Source organism: Rhizophagus irregularis, chromosome 6 (genome assembly GCF_026210795.1).
Source record: "Rhizophagus irregularis chromosome 6, complete sequence".
NCBI classification, from domain to species: Eukaryota; Fungi; Glomeromycota; class Glomeromycetes; order Glomerales; family Glomeraceae; genus Rhizophagus; species Rhizophagus irregularis.
This window is the reverse complement of record NC_089434.1, coordinates 5,464,307-5,481,362: the sequence shown is the minus strand read 5'-3', so window position 1 is coordinate 5,481,362 and position 17,056 is coordinate 5,464,307. Positions and strand designations below refer to the sequence as shown.

The window sequence follows — 17,056 nt, the reverse complement described above, 5'->3', positions numbered from 1 at the left end:
AATCACCATCTTCTTCGATTGGTTCGGACTATTGGACTATTGGACCTATGTTCAACTTGAAGATTTAGAAGAAAAAAAGCATTTTAGTTAATTATTTTGTTTACAAAAAATAATCATAATATAATATTGTTGGATTAATAAACAATATTTATTTTATCATCAACAAGTAAGACCATTATTATATCATGTAACTTCAGCTATTCAAGTATTTGTTGCTAAAGTTAGGAAGTTAGGAAATATATCGATCAACATAATTTACTCAATGATATTTTAATTTTGTATTATAAATTTTCAGAAAGAAACACATTTCAATTTAATAATTATAGAAACAATACCTTCATTTAGAAGTTGGTGACAAGAATTCATAAAACAGGATAAACAAGTTGCATTTGTACCTATAATGAGGTAAATCTGAGAGTAATAATGGATTCATATTTATATTTTATCAATTCCTACTGTTCTAATGCGTCGTTACGGATATTAGGTTAGATTTATCTCATCAAGTAATGATGGTGTATATTATAATCATGAAGTTGTAATCGTAATATTATAGCATTTACCGTTTTTTTTTTCTATATAATAAAATTTTATTTTTATTTTTTTTCGCTTTAACAATAAACTTTTTATTTGACTAATATTTTAAAAATCTATTTGTTATTTTAATAAATAATGATATTGTTGATACATATTTTCCCAATAAATAAATAAAATAAAATAAAATCTATAATTTAAGTTTTATAATATATATTAACATTGATAATAAGATAAATAAATCGCCACATTAATTTGATTAAACAGTTCATCCACGTTAATCGGTTCTTCCACATTAATCGGTTCTTCCACGTTAATCGGTTCTTCCACGTTAATCGGTTCTTTCACGTTAATCGGTTCTTCCACGTTAATCGGTTCTTCCACGTTAATCGGTTCTTCCACGTTAGTCGGTTCCTTCACGTTAATCGGTTCTTCCACGTTAATTGGTTCTTTCACGTTAATCGGTTCTTTCACTTTAATTGGTTCTTTCACGTTAATCGGTTCTTTTTCAATAGCATAAGGTTGATACGTCGGATTAACACAGAAGGCGGGCATTGATGTATCATTAGGATGAGTACTTCCCGTTGGTTCTAAGAGTTTTTTTTCGATAGAACTATATAATTTTTCAGATTGAGACATTTTGTATAATAAAGATTTTTAATCAAGTTAATTAATTGATAGAAGGATTTTTAGAAGGATATTTAAAAGGATGTTTTGATATCTAATCTTTTGTTAAAAATCAAATAAAAAATTTTTTTAAAAAAATAAAGATCCAAATCATCGTCAATTTATAGAAAATTTTCGAATTAATGTAAATATAATAAATTCTTTTGTTAAATAAAAAAAAATGTAATTATGATAATTTTTTTCTCTCAAGTTTCACATTTTTTTTACATTATTCATATATTTTCTTAATAAATTTATTTTTAGATTGGCCAAACGAGCAAAAAGATCCGAAAGATTTAGCACGTGTTTTGATGATCGAATTTGATGTTCCGACAATTTGTTTGTATCATTGATAAAATAAGGGAATCACTCCCATTTACGGTATTTGTAACGCATGGATTGATGTTTCATTTATCAAACTCCAGTAGAACAATATTTGTTTTTAAAACTTCTTTGGACTTTTAGAGAAAAGAACGTAATGGTCAGTTGGTAAAAAGATTAGTTAAGATAATCGTCTCGAATTTTCTTTTTACGATGAAACATCATTTGAACAAAGAACATAATGTTAAGAGAATTAATACTCATATATATTAAAAATTTTTTATTTTAATAAAATAAATTTCAATAAATTGAATTATTTGAAGTTAATGCTGCGGTTACGTTAATGCCGCGGTTACGATATGATTAATCCAAGTTTCGCTTTAAGTTTAATAATTGTTTACTGAAGTCGTATGAATTTTTTAGCATAATGTGAAGGACGACAAAAAGGGCATAGTAAACTATGAACGTGCAAGGGACTTATACAGATTTACTTAAATTCTTTTAGATTCTGCGGTAGAATATATTAGTGGATTTTTGACCTTTTTATTAATTTAAAAAGCACTTAATGCCGATCTCTTAGTGATAAAAAATATATATTGTCTTATTGCGATTTGATTGGACCAGATTTTTTTTTTTTAAAGAAAGTCAAACTATGTATGGGTTTCACGACTAAAAATAAATCGCAAAAAACCGAAAAACCGGTTAAAATTCAAATTTGGATTTAATTATGGTAAATGATGTTGAAAAATAGAAAATTCTGAAACAGTATGGATGTGGGAAAACGGATAGATATAATAATGATTTACGGACTCAACTTTACGCAGCATGTGTAACAATATTAGAAACTACTTAATTTATGAAATATAATTGAGAAATTTATTAAAACAAATATATTTTAATTTTAATAAATCGACCATATAAAAGAACAATATTTACAATATTTTTATATAAACTTGAATTTTTATTTTGTATTATAAAAATAAAAACTTTATATACTGTATATTATTTGAATGTGACTGAAACAACAAAAAGAAATTGGCGTTCGGAAATACTAAATCCTAAATTCGTTATGAATAACTAAGTTTCATTTAGCCAATAAAAGATTTAAAAATATATAAACCTGTATTTCTTATACGCCATCTCTGTGAGACGACTGAGACGTATTGTTTCATGATAAAAATATAATCTTTAATCAATCAAAATTTTTACTATCTTCTTTTGTTTACCTAATTAATGAAATTCAATATAATTAATTATGGTAAATTTGGTATTTTATGAGTGTTAATAATAATACAATAACATAATCAAACACAATCAACAATCTAGTACAACATTTGATGTCTTGGCGACTATCTGTGTTCAATCATTTGAATCAATTTGAATGTGGCTTGATTAAAAATTTTACTTCATAAATCCTTAATAAAAATTTATAATATAAACAAATTTAAAAATGCTTACGCTATTTTCGCAAAAACGAAATAATAAAATGATGCCATATATCAAATCAAATTTTACTATTGATGATCTGAATAAACGTCATATGTTCGAATATTCGAATAACGTTCAACAAAATGATCGACAAAATGCTCATTATATGTAAATCACCAAGATCAACTAATATTGAAAAAAATAATAATAAAAAATTTATAAATATCTTCAAATGTATACACTATTTATTTTATCATTTTGATTATTCTTAGAAATGAAATCATAATCAAGTTTCAAATATTTATATTCTGATTATAAATCTATTGTACAACACAAATAAGTAAAAAGTTTCATATTATATTTAAATACAAATTTGATATCAACATCAGAGTTTCGATCCGTAGCGGTTTTATCCGGTTTTTATCCGGATACCGGCTCGGTTAATTTAGGCTGGGACCACCAAAATTAATAAAAATTTATGGAATAATATTATTTTAATTCTGGCCGAAATTATAGTCCACTCAAAGCCGAAATTTGTAACCTTTTTTAATCATAATCCCACGTTAAAATATTTGAGGTTTTATCCGGATCGAAACACTAATCAACATATATAATTATAGATACGAAACTGTGTTTGGAACGTGGGTTGATACAAGTTTAACCCTTCATCTCGACGAAATAATCCACTTATAACAAAAGTTAATAAAGATGAAAGAACCTTTATCATTAGACCAGCGGAACTGGTACAACAATTTTAAACATATTACGCAATCGAAAGTTCGTTAACGAAGAATTGGCAGATACTAGGAACTTAGTATTTGTACTAGGTTTTGAGATCAAAAAAATTAATATAACATTTCATTGTCAGAACGGAATAAAGTTTTGTTTGTTTATGCTTGAACCACTGTTTTTTTTAAAAAAAAATGTAACAAATATAATGAGATCAGAGAAATGAGGAGTGATACATGCATCCGATAAACAACGTGGTATAGATTGTTTACTTTGCGTAAGTTATGATGCAGATGAACATATCTAACATGATTGTTATTAATGCATGATAATAATAATGAATTTCATAACAGATAAGCGTACATCGATGGTAACTTTTAGTTAAAAGTTACTTTTTAGCTACCCATATCATGTTGTTTCTTATTCATACATTAATAGGATTATATTTTCTTTTGCGTTTTTACTTGTTTGTGAAAGTGTTGATACTTTGATAAAAAATTTTTTTTTCCAAAATATTAACGAAAAAATTCTAATAGACCATATCGCATGGTAATTTGTCAACATTATTACAATTTTGCACCAATCAGAATTATAATAGGAATAGATTTCCAATATGTATGCATATATTCAAGTCATCACAAAACTTTCGCAAATGATAGCGTATAAAATGAGGTTTTCAGAAATTTTGCTGAGATTTTTGTATAAACTTTTGCACAAATCTTCTTACCGAAAAACCCAAATTACTTCTACTCCAGCAGCTGATCCATACTTCGTTGTATCTAAAATTTTTAATAAAAACTTTAATCAACACTAAAATTTTAATTGAATCAATTAACGCTCGAACAAAAGATGATCGATGATTATGTATTTCAATTTACTAAGCCAATTACCGTAATTTGATTGCGCGACTTTCAAGGAATAGATCAGAAAAATCGTACTGGTCACCATCTTCGATTGGTTTGGACTATTGGACTATTGACCTATGATCCACTTTTATACTATTGTTATTTAAAATAATGGGACATAACAATTTAGCTTGAAGATTTAGAAGAAAAAAAGCATTTAGCTAATTATTTTGTTTACAAAAATGATTAATCATGAAATAAAAATGTTAAAAATATTGGACTATAGAAACTCAATTGGACTTGTGAGTGGACCATCTCCAATTAGTCCAAGACTCCATGTCCAATTCCACCATTGTATTTGGGACTATGAAAATGTGGGACAAGTGCTTTATTTTTTTTTTTTTGTTTAAAAAAAAAAGGATTTAGTATAAGGATGGGTCATACCGGTCGGTCCCAGGACTTGTAGGACCGGACCGCGGTCTTGCACTTTTTTGTGGCGCAGTAGGACCGGTCCCGAGGACTGACCAATTCTCATACCAGTCTTCATATAATAAATGATTTTTATATAAAAAAATTTTTTTGTTGGCAAAAAAAAAAGAAAGAAGACTGATCGGTCTTAAAAGGACTGCGGTCCGACGGTGATACGGGACCGAAAGACCGTACTCCTACACCAAGTCCGTCTTTTTAAGGTGTAAGACCGTTGGACCACGGTCTTTTAGGACCGATGAACATCCTTAATTTAGTATCTCAATTTAAATATGTATAAACATTAATCATTTAGAATTTAGTTTATTTTATCGTTCAATCATTTAATTGACCATTATTATATCATGTAATTTCAGCTATTCAAGTACCATATTAAGCACCTCCTTTTTTTGCTATTTAAAAATGGTATAATTTCTGATATAGCCTTTCAGCAAAGATTAAATATATATTAATGATTCACATCAACGTAAATGAACCAGTTTATAGAGGTGCTTAATAACGATCAAATACGATATTTGTTGCTAAAGTTAGAAATTATATCGACATCATTTACCAAGTTTCATCACTAATTTTTTTTTAATTTAGTATTATAAATTTTCCAAAAATTCATAAAACAAGTTGCATTTTTACGTAAATCTGAGAGCATTAATGGATTCATATTAATATTATATCAATTCCTACTATTCTAACGTGTCGTTACGGACAGCTTACCCGATATTAGGTTAGATTTATCTCATCAAGTATGATGGTGTATATTATAATAATGAAGTTGTAATCGTAATATTATAGCATTTGGCTAATATTTTAAAAATCTATTTTTTATTTTTAATAAATAATGATATTGTTAATACATATTTTCCCTATTGAAATACAATAAATAAATAAAATAAATAAAATAAAATCTAAATAAAATCTATAATTTAAGCCATCTCTATATATATTAAATATTATAATAAGCTAAATAAAGCGCCAAATAAGGATTAATAAAGTCACGTTCCGTGCCCACTTCATCTTGCTGTATAATGCCTGGACTTTCGTTTAAAACGGGAGTACTTTCTTCCTGTTTTTGTTGTTTTGTTTCATCGGGTAATTCTGAATCCTGTACAGAATTAATTGGTTCTTCCATATTAATTGGTTCTACTACATTAATTGGTTCTTTTTCAATCGCGTAAGGTTGATATATCGGATTAACACAGAAGGCGGGCATTGAAATAGATTGATCCAATGGTTGTGTACCTGAAAAGAACTCTTTATATGATGTTGACATTATATTTGATAAGAGACCATAAACCATCCTTATATCAGCTGGTTCGTTATCCCACATTTTTCCTAATAATTTAGAATTATCTCCAGGTTTGTTTTTTATAAAAGATGCATGATCTTTGCAATAGATAATAAATGCATTGGGAGATCTACGTCCCACTGTTGGTTCTAAGAGTGTGATAAGAGGTAACACAGTTTTCTTCTCGATCAATTCAGTGTCTATTTTTTCTAAATTTTTTTTGATAGTATTATATAATTTTTCCAATTGAGACATTTTGTATAATAAAGATTTCTTAATCAAGATATTTATTTGAAAAAATTAATTGATAGAAGGATGTTTGGAAGGATTTTTTGATATTTAATCTATTTGTTAAAAATCAAAATAAAAAACTTTTTAGAAAAAAAAAAAGATCCAAATCATCGTCAATTTATAGAAAATTTTCTAATTAATGTAATATAATAAATTCTTTTGTTAAATAAAAAAAAATGTATTTATGATCTATTTTTCTTTTAAGATTTTCATTTTTTTTTTTACATTATTCATATATTTTCTTAATTAGATTTATTTTTAGATTGACAAACGAACAAAAATCCGACATGATATTAAGATTTAACAAATAATTTGATGATCAAATTTGATTGTCTGTATCATTGATAAAATAAGAAATCACTCTACTATTTACGGTATTTGTAACGCATGGATTAGTGTTTCATTTACCAAACTTTAGTAGAACAATATTTGTTTTTAAAACTTTTTTGACTTTTAGAGAAAAAGAGCATGGTCAGTTGGTTAAGGTAATTGTCCCGAATTTTCAATTTCGCGATGTAACATCATTTGAACAAAGAACATAATTAAAATAATGTCAAGAGAATTAATACTAATATATATTAAAAATTTTTTATTTTAATAAAATAAATTTGAAAATGTGTACAATAAATTGAATTATTTGAAGTTAATGCTGCGGTTACGATATGATTAATCCAAGTTTTGCTCTTTAAAAAGTTTAACAATTGTTTACTAAAGTCGTAGGAATTTTCAGCATAATGTGAAGGACGACGAAAAAGGCATAGTAAACTATGAACGTGCAAGGGAATTACACAAATAACATAAAATTGTTTAAATTCTTTTGGATTCTGCGCCAGAATATATTAGTGGATTTTTGACACGGAAGAATCTTCATTGCAATTTGATTGGACCGGATTTTTGTTTTTAGAAACATTATAAAGTATACTTGGTTTCACGACTAAAAATAAATCGTTAATTTCAAATTTGGATTAATTATGGTAACATAAATTGAAAATGGAAAATTCTGAAACAATGGAATATAATTCGGACTCAGCTTTACGTCAGCACTCAGCATGTGTTATAATAGTACTAGAAACTCGCTACGACTTTATTTTAAAATATAGTTGGGGAATTTATTGAATCAATACATTTTAATTTTTATAAAGTAAACTATGAACTTATGAGGGATTTACAGAGATTTACATAATAATTGTTAAGTTCTTTTGGATTCTGCGCCATATTATTTGATTGGACCAAATTTATTAGGAACATTTATAAATTATACGTGGTTTCACGACTAACGCAAAAAACAGGTTAAAATTCAAATTTGGAAATTTGTATTTAATTATGGTAACATAATATGAAATGATATTAAAAAATAGAAAATTCCGAAACAGTGTGAATGTGGGAAAATTGATAGATATAATGATTTACGGACTCAACTTTACGTAGCGTGTGTAACAATATTAGAAACTCGTTACGACTTAATTTATGAAATATAATTGAGAAATTTATTAAAAATCAATCTATTTTAATTTTAATAAATCGACTGTGTAAAAGAACAATATTTACAATATTTTTATATTAACTTGAATTTTTATTTTGTATTATACAAATAAAAACTTTTTATACTGTATATTATTTTGAATGTGACTTATGTGACTTGAAACAACAAAAGAAATTGGCGTTCGAAAATACGGAAATACTAAATCTAAATCTGTTACGAATAATTAAGCTTCATTTAGCCAATAAAGGATTTAAAAATATATAAACCCGCCATTACCATCTCTTAGACGACTGTGACGTATTGTTTCATAAAAATATAATCTTTAATCAATCAAATTTGTTTTTTGTTTTGCTTTCCTAAAAATAGTCTTTACTTTCCGAATGTTAAAACTTAAATATAGAAACAATAGAATTGTTTTACAGATTTCAGGTTCTCACTTGGTTATGCACATAAATTATTCGTTTCACATTTAACGCAAAAAATTAAAAAAATTAGTAAAATCTTATTAAAATGCAACAAAAACTCCAAGAACTTCATAAATTATAAATAAAAATTTACAATATAAACATAAACAAAGAATCTCAATTATATTGTTGATTCTGTTTTGAAAATGCTTAGGCTATTTTCGCAAAAACGAAATAACAAAGAAAAATCAAATGATGATGATATCAAATTATCGATGATCTCATATCAGATGTTCGAAGAATTTATTTGATCGTGACAAAATGATTGACAAAATTGACAAAGCACATACATCTTTAATTGTATCGTTGAAATTTGTACATTTAAAAAGAAGTAATAATTGCGGATAATGTTTCTTCCGAAATCTGAAAGAAAAATATATTTTAACAAAACACGCTGCTTTTAGTGCTTTACCAATAATAATAGGCTCTGCACATGTGATATTCTAATATTCTGAACAGCAAAGAAAAAAATGTTAGTCGGATTCATTTTTCCGGGTTACATATAACATTATGTTGTGACGAATAATGCGTGTCATTTAGCACTTTTACATATAAAAAAAAAATTTCTACCCTAATCCCTTACCCTAATCCCAATCCTAACTCTAAAGAACCGGCACATAAGTTCCTGAGTTCTGGCATGTGACTCCTGCGACTTAAATGGCCAATTAAAAAACAATAACGTAAATCACAAGATTAAACTTCATAATTGATTGATCAGCATTTTTTATCATGTTTCTATTGGTTGGTGTAACCTAACCAGCAAAACTGCAAAACTGTTTAACTTTATCATTTAATTATTCATTTTAATTATTATTATTAGAAATAAAACCAAAAACAAGTTACTTTTATCCTGATTAATCTAACCATTTTTCTACACCTTTGTGTATATAACTAAAAAAAACAATCCAATTAATAAAATTATGCACCTTTTTTACTTTTTAATATTTAATAAAATTTATAATAAAAGCAGTGATATATATTAGCAGTTAGCTAATACTAATTTTATAAGAAATTTGCCTTATTTTTATATAATTTTAAAGTTAGATATCAACAATACTTAATGATTATAATAAAAACCTTTTCTTTTTTGGAATCTTACTTATATAAATATTTTCTGAAGGTTCTAATTTATTTTTCTTTTTCTTTAATTTTAATACTTTAGAAAAATAATAAATGTAGATTAAGAAAATTGTGTAACTTTAATTAAATTACTTCATTTTATAATTAACCATCAATTTTAATATTTAATATATTATATTATACTAAATAAAGTAATTTAATAAATTATTACATATTCTATATATCAGTTTTTTTAATTTAGTTTATTATTTTTACTATTAAAAATTTTCCTTCACATATATATGAAGTTTATTTTAAAAAAAATAAATTTTTTTTAAAGAATTTTTCTAACTATTACTAAAGTAATGATCACTAGTAACTAAAATTATAATGATTGACCAGCATTAAAAAAATATAGTGCCAGTAAAAATTGATAATTCTAGTCAATAGTAATAATCGCCTCTAGTGATTTGAAGTAAAAAACTTTTTTAAAATTTTTTTAAGAAAATATGAGGTCTTTGCAATAGAAAGGTACAAAACTCAAAAAATATCAATATTAAATTTGCATTTATTTCAGTAAAAAAAACATAATTAGCATATAAAAGTAAAATTAAAATTTTTTTGAACTTCATACCTTTCTATTGCAAAAATCCCATGTAATTTTAATAATAAAAATATATGTAATTTTATAAAAAAAAAAGGTTTTTTTAAACTTCTGATATTAGTTATTTAGTCAGATTTTATATAAGCTATAAAAAATTAAAAATTTATATTTTTAATAATATATGCAAAATTTTTTAAAATGTAGTTTTAGTATTTTTTAATATAAGTATATCATATTTATATATTAAGTAAAAATTATTTAATAAAATTAAAATTACTTATATCTTAATTTTATTATATCATTTAATATTTGATGGCTTATATAAATATTAATTTTAAATTTCATCACGATGTTGGACCAACTGAAACCTTATGTTTACTGAATAGCAATATTTAATAAGCATTAAAATTTTATATTTATTAAGCAATAAATGCTTAATATATTAAATAAGTGCTAAATTTTAATATTTATTAACCATTTAATTTATTAAGCATTTTATTAGTATTTTAAAACTTTAAGTAAATACTCAAATGCATTTTACCAACATACCTTATATTTTATATATAAGTACTAATAATAAATATTAATAAACTACTTTAACCAATATCGTGATGTTATTATTTTTTCTACTTAATAACTTTAGAATGTAATTTAAATATTTTAATTATAAAAAACTACTTTTATATATTAAATGAAAATTGATTAGCAAGGTTAAAATTACTTATATTTTGATTTTTATCTAATATATATAAAGCAATTGGTATTATTTAGTATAATATAATTAAATTCAGATTTTAAATTTTTTGCACTTAATCAATTATTTTAAAATATAATTTAGACATTTTATTTATAAAAAATTACTTTTATATATTAAATAAAAATTGTTTAATAAGTTAAATCTATAATCTATATGTAATTTAAATTTTATAAAATTTTAATCAGTATATATAAAGAAACTAATGCTTATTATTTATATTTATTTAGTAATTTTAAAAAGTATATTTGATATATTAGTAAATTTTGTAATTTTTTATTTAATATATATGTAATTATTAGTATTTTAAATAATGATATAAATTTTAATACTTTAATTTTTTTTATTTTTAATATAAAAAATATTAATTTAAATGAAAATCCTTCTTAATAACTCAATTTTAGTAATGAATTTTTTTTTTAATAAAATTGTAAAGATAATTAATAAATTTATTTTTACTTATAAATTAAGATATTATATTATTTTTAATTAAAGAAACTTATTATTTTCTGTTTTTCTTTAAATTAGAAATATTAATAAATATTACTAATATTTTACTTACTTTTTTATTATAGAAATAGAATACTTTAGAACTAAAGAAAATATAAAAATACTTGAAAAGTAAGAGAAGAAAATTTTTTAAAATTGGAATGTTGGTAAATATTACTAATATTTTATTTTTGTAGAATTTAAAAATACTCTTTTATTATTATTTTAACAGTATAAAGTATAATTATAAGTTAAGTATATTTTATAAATTTTGATAAAATTTTATTTTATTTTTTATTATTTTTTTGCTCCTTTAAATAAAATTAACTATTAGGGCAATGACATATATTAGCTAATATTTTAGGGGGTGGGGGAGTAAAAGAAAATCTTAGGTTACATATAATATAAACCATGTGAAATGGTTGTGATTGGTCATAAAATCTTACCTGGGGGAACAGGGCGGACATCCTTATATCACCTTGCTGATCATTTGCCGATCTTATAGTAAATTGGGTGATATCAGACTTTAAAGCTTCGGCCGAAGTCACAGAAATTTGACCGAAACTTGAAACTTTTATGGGTCATAGTTTAACTGATTTAAAATTAATGGCCGAAGTAATCATTCCTAATTTTAGGTAATCAAGAAGTTATGGCTAAATTTATACTTGCAATTATATTTGTTATAATCTATATAATAAATAGAAATTTTCAAAATGCAATTTCTCAATCAATTTAGTGTAAAAATTTTATGAAATTACTATCAAAATGTTTGTCTTGACGAGATGAATTTAAAAAACTAACAAAAATTAAATTTTAATCACTGGTTGTCACAATATCATTAAAATAATTTAATTTTCTAATTATTATTAAAATTCAGCCCATTTTTGGGTTTTAGTTAATTTTTGGATTTGAAAACATTAATTTTTGGACTTTGGATGAATTTTGATAACAAATAAAATTTATATGTATTTTTTATGTGATAATATTAAAATAGATGATCGGCAAAATGATCGGCAATAATGTGATAATATGAGGATGTCCGCCCTGTTACCTGGGGGTGGGGGAGTAAACGTTACTATTAAAATAATATTAGCTAATATATGTCACTGCCCTTATTATTTTTTTTCTTTTTTTTTAATTTTAATTCTTATAGTTTTTTTAATTTTATTTCTAATTTTAAATTTTATTTTTAACTTTATTCTTAACCTTTAGAATTTTTATTTTTTATATTCTTTATTTTTAATTTAGTAGAAATTTTTATTCTTATTTTTTAAGTTTATTATTATAACTTTTATTCTTAATTTTTGGTTAAGATTAATACTTCAATTATTTCCAAATAGTTGTATAATTACATCTATATAAAAAGTATTATTTTTGATTTTTGATTTTATGATAATTTATATTATTTGTTTTTATAGTATATTTTTAGTTTTAATTTTTAGTTTATTAGTAGTAGTTTTATATTTAATTTTTTGATAGATTTATTTCTACTATAACTTGTGTTTAATTTTTAAAAATAATTTTTATTCTCTTAATTTTTGTAATTTTTGTTTAAATTTTAATATTTTTAAATTTTAGCAGATTAATCTTTAATTTGGGTTTAATAGTAATTTTATTCTTAATTTTTTTTTATTGTATAGTAATACAAATTATTGGTTTTGAAAATAAATAAATATATTACAAATTAAATATATATCATAAATTTTTATTTAATAAAATTTAGTAGTAAAATTTTAATATTTATTCTATAAAATTTATATATTTATCATATTCAAAAAGTATTATACAAGGAGTTGAATATAAATTACTTTTATAAATATATTAACTTATGATAGAATTCTAATTAATTATATTGAAAATATTTAAAATTTCTTATAGTTTTAATCAAAAATAATATACTTTATTAAATTGTAAATAGGAAATTAACTACATTTTTTATCTATTGATCTCTTAACCATTTTTTGATGGAAATTGTTAAAGGAAATTAAAAGCTTAAGTTTTTCTTATTTAAGTGATAGTAAGGTATTTTTAATTAAGAAGATTTTTCAAGAATTTAATTTTTGTTGATCATTTATTAAATTTAAAGAAAAATATTTTTTTTCTTTTTTTGGCATAAAAAACCTTTTAATTTATTATTGACTTTTTTTAAATTTGATTAATTTTGTAAAATTCATATTTGAGTTTATGAGATTTTAAAAATTTTACCTGAATTTTTAAAATATTAATATAATCAATAGCACAATTATTGGCAATAAAAAAATTAAATAAAATAAATAAAAAGTATTTGCTTTGGATTGGATAATAATACATACAAATTTAGAAATTTGCATATTCAATGAATAGAATTTCAAATTTTTCGGCCTGAATTAAAATTATTGCCTAAATCAAAAAATATCGGTTGAAATTATAATAGATAATTTCAAAGTCACGTGATTTTAGGAATACTGTATTTGTAAATTAAAATGATGCATAAATGGTGGATAATATTCTTACATTAACAAAGAGATATAATTTATAATCTACAATGAAAGAAATATAAAAGGAATATGTGATGGAAACTAATAATTATTTAGAACTCATTTAATTTGTCATTAAATCTTAAACCTTTCAACGTACTATCTTCTACACTTTGAAATTTCACATTATTTTGCATCGTGAAATGACATGACTTAAACCTTTCAACATATTAGTATCATCTATTACACTTTGAGAAATTTTAGATTATTATATCTCGCATCATGAAATTATATACTATCTTTACGTTAAAATCATAAATTTCGAATAATGCTTTTACTTAAAATTATTTAATACTGTAAAATTATCAGTACTTTTTTTTTTTGAGCGTCCGTACTATTGGTCAACTGTACGACCAGTAATACTTTTTTTAAGCTTTTTTTAATAAATGCTCGTGATGAGAATTTTCATGCACATAAATTTTTTTACTGATAAATTAATTTTTTTACTTTTTTATACTATTTTTTTCGAAGTACTGTACATAATAAGCCACTGATCAAGAGTCTATCTTAACTTTTTCATCTTCATTTCCCTCTTTATCAAATGCAGTAACAAAGAAAGATGGACGCGTAATAAAGTATTATTTCAAAAGAGTTATTGCAGGTATCTATCTTATCAGCGTTGACGTAATAATTAATAAATAAATTGTTCAAACTAAAATCTTTATCTGTATATCATTATCTTGAGAAAAAAAACTTATTATAAATTCCATTTACAGAAACCAATAATAACGTATAAGGTATATCTTCGAATTGTTGTTAAGGGAAGCTTGAAACAATAATATTATTTACCTATCTAATCACAAATCTTCCACGCATTATTATTAGTTATTATTTCGCCATTGTTTTATATGTCTAATTCAGGATCTGAAATTCATTTTATAAAAAATATAATTGTATTGCTTATTTGAAATTAGTAAGAGAAATTAAAGTATAAATATTTATTATATTATTTTTTTTGTGTTAAATAAAATACAATCGTTGCTTTTTTTTTCTTTGTATTTTTAATAGATTATCTAATAACTTTCCTCTTGTTGATGATAAGTTGCATAATTAAATGAATATTTTAATAATGAAAATTGGGTAATTAAAAATATTAAATAATCATAGCTTTTACGCACGATGATATCAGATAGATAACATTTCAAACGAAACTGTAATTATTTTGAACTATTACGTTTGTTTACTACGATTACCATTTACACAAGATTATATATTTATCCTTTCGTATTTCAAAGAGTATAAGTATAAGTTTAATTTAGCTTTCTCCCCCATCCAAGTTTTCAAAAATCTTTTTGCTAATTATTTTTCCTTATCACGAAAAACTATTATCATAAATAAAAATGGATGAGGCCGCGAGAAAAAAGTATTGTCGTCTCTTAATGTTTGATGTTCCTCCTCCTTCAAATAATACCAAAAATTCTTTAAATACGGCAGAAATGCCTTTTATGATTGATTGTACAACCTCTCTAGAGAATAGTTTCAGAACTCAAGATAATTTTGTCTTTACATCATTTGAACCGATGAGGGTGAAACCTCAATCACCTATAAAAAATAAAAAATCTATTTCTTATAAAAAAACTATTGAAAAGGATACAATTATTGATGAAAGTTATCAACAGTCAATCAAGAAAATCCCAAGACCTCCAAATGCTTTCATTTTATATCGACGAGCTAAACAAAAGTTGATCACTAAGGAACGTTCTAATGCAAAAATTTCACAGTTATTGGCAAAAATGTGGAGAGATGAAACAGAGGAAGAAAAATTACGTTGGCGAAAAATTGCGGATAGAAAAAAAGTGGAACATATGCAAGCACATCCTGGATATGTTTATCGTCCCAAAAGACCTATTTCTAATGATAAGAGAAAACGTAGTAAAACAACTCCGTCAAAACAGCCGATTTCAACTTTAGAAAATACTTGTGTATCCGAATTAGAAACTTCAAATGTTAATCTTTCTACGATTGAATCATTGGTAGTTTTCGATAATTCATCATCGTATAATCATTCTTTTCCTTCTATTTCCCCACAAGAATCCAAACCTAAAGAAATGAATTTCAATCTTGAAGGAGGATTTAACTTTCTTGAACAACCTAAAGAAACGAATTTCAATCCTGAAGGAGGATTTAACTTTCTTGAACAACCTGAAGAAATGAATTTCAATTCTGAAGGATTTAACTTTCTTGACCAACCTGAAGAAATGAATTTCAATTCTGAAGGATTTAACTTTCTTGAACAACCCGAAGAAATGAATTTCAATCCTGAAGGAGGATTCTTTCTTGAACAACCTAAAGAAATGAATTTCAATTCTGAAGGCGGATTTAACTTTCTTGAACAATATTCGCAATATTCTCCTTATTTTTTTATAGATTCTCTATATAATGCCCAAGAGAATATTTCTCAAGAACAAATGAACGAGTTCATCCCACTCAATCGCGATCCTTTGTTCAATATTTTTTCGTAGTCTATTATATTTGTGGCTTTAATAATAATTATTGTTTTATAAAGATATAATTGTTTCGCTTTTTAAATTAAGAATAATCTTTTTTTTTTTATTCGGAACGAACTTTCATTTTTTTTAAAAATTATGTATATTTATAATTTTTTATATGACAAACCTTGATTTTTAAATTAAGAATAATCTTTTTTTTTTATTCGGAACGAACTTTCACTTTTTAAATTATGTATATTTATTATTTTTTATATGACAAACCTTGCTTTTTAAATTAAGAATAATCTCTTTTTTTTTTATTCGGAACGAATTTCATTTTTTTAAAATTTGTATATTTCTTATTTTTTATATAATAAACCTTATCATTATTTTATCATGCAAGAAAGTAATACTGTAAATAATTTGATACCAGTTTTTTATATGAATTATATCATTTTTATATGTAACAACTAACAAGGCGTCTGCGTCTGAAAATTAAAATACTTAGTAACAAAAATTACGTGCGTTTATTTGCTGTACGTCCGATAAACCATACAAACATTGCATTTACATATTCAAAAAATACTAAAAATACTGTAAGTCAAAAGGATATCATTTAAAGAAACATATGATTAATAAATTTGATAAATCTTGTTCACCACATATATCAACTGTTAAA

General features: G+C 23.8%; 3 protein-coding genes across 3 annotated transcripts; 1 reads left to right on the top strand and 2 right to left on the bottom strand.

The window, feature by feature from the left end:
- Nucleotides 1–747: 747 nt before the first annotated feature.
- On the bottom strand, nt 748–1,170 carry OCT59_026810 (uncharacterized protein; the record flags this gene model as incomplete). Its single annotated transcript, XM_025326617.1, has 1 exon — nt 748–1,170. One exon carries the CDS (start codon nt 1,168–1,170, stop codon nt 748–750), a length of 423 nt encoding a protein of 140 aa, XP_025175267.1.
- A 4,776-nt stretch (nt 1,171–5,946) lies between these two features.
- On the bottom strand, nt 5,947–6,543 carry OCT59_026809 (uncharacterized protein; the record flags this gene model as incomplete). Its single annotated transcript, XM_025326618.1, has 1 exon — nt 5,947–6,543. The coding sequence occupies one exon, from the start codon at nt 6,541–6,543 to the stop codon at nt 5,947–5,949; it is 597 nt and encodes a 198-aa protein (XP_025175268.1).
- Nucleotides 6,544–15,288: 8,745 nt separating this feature from the next.
- OCT59_026808 (uncharacterized protein) lies at nt 15,289–16,410 on the top strand (the record flags this gene model as incomplete). The annotated part of the gene is made up of 1 exon (XM_066143462.1): nt 15,289–16,410. The coding sequence occupies one exon, from the start codon at nt 15,289–15,291 to the stop codon at nt 16,408–16,410; it is 1,122 nt and encodes a 373-aa protein (XP_065992979.1).
- Nucleotides 16,411–17,056: the final 646 nt, after the last annotated feature.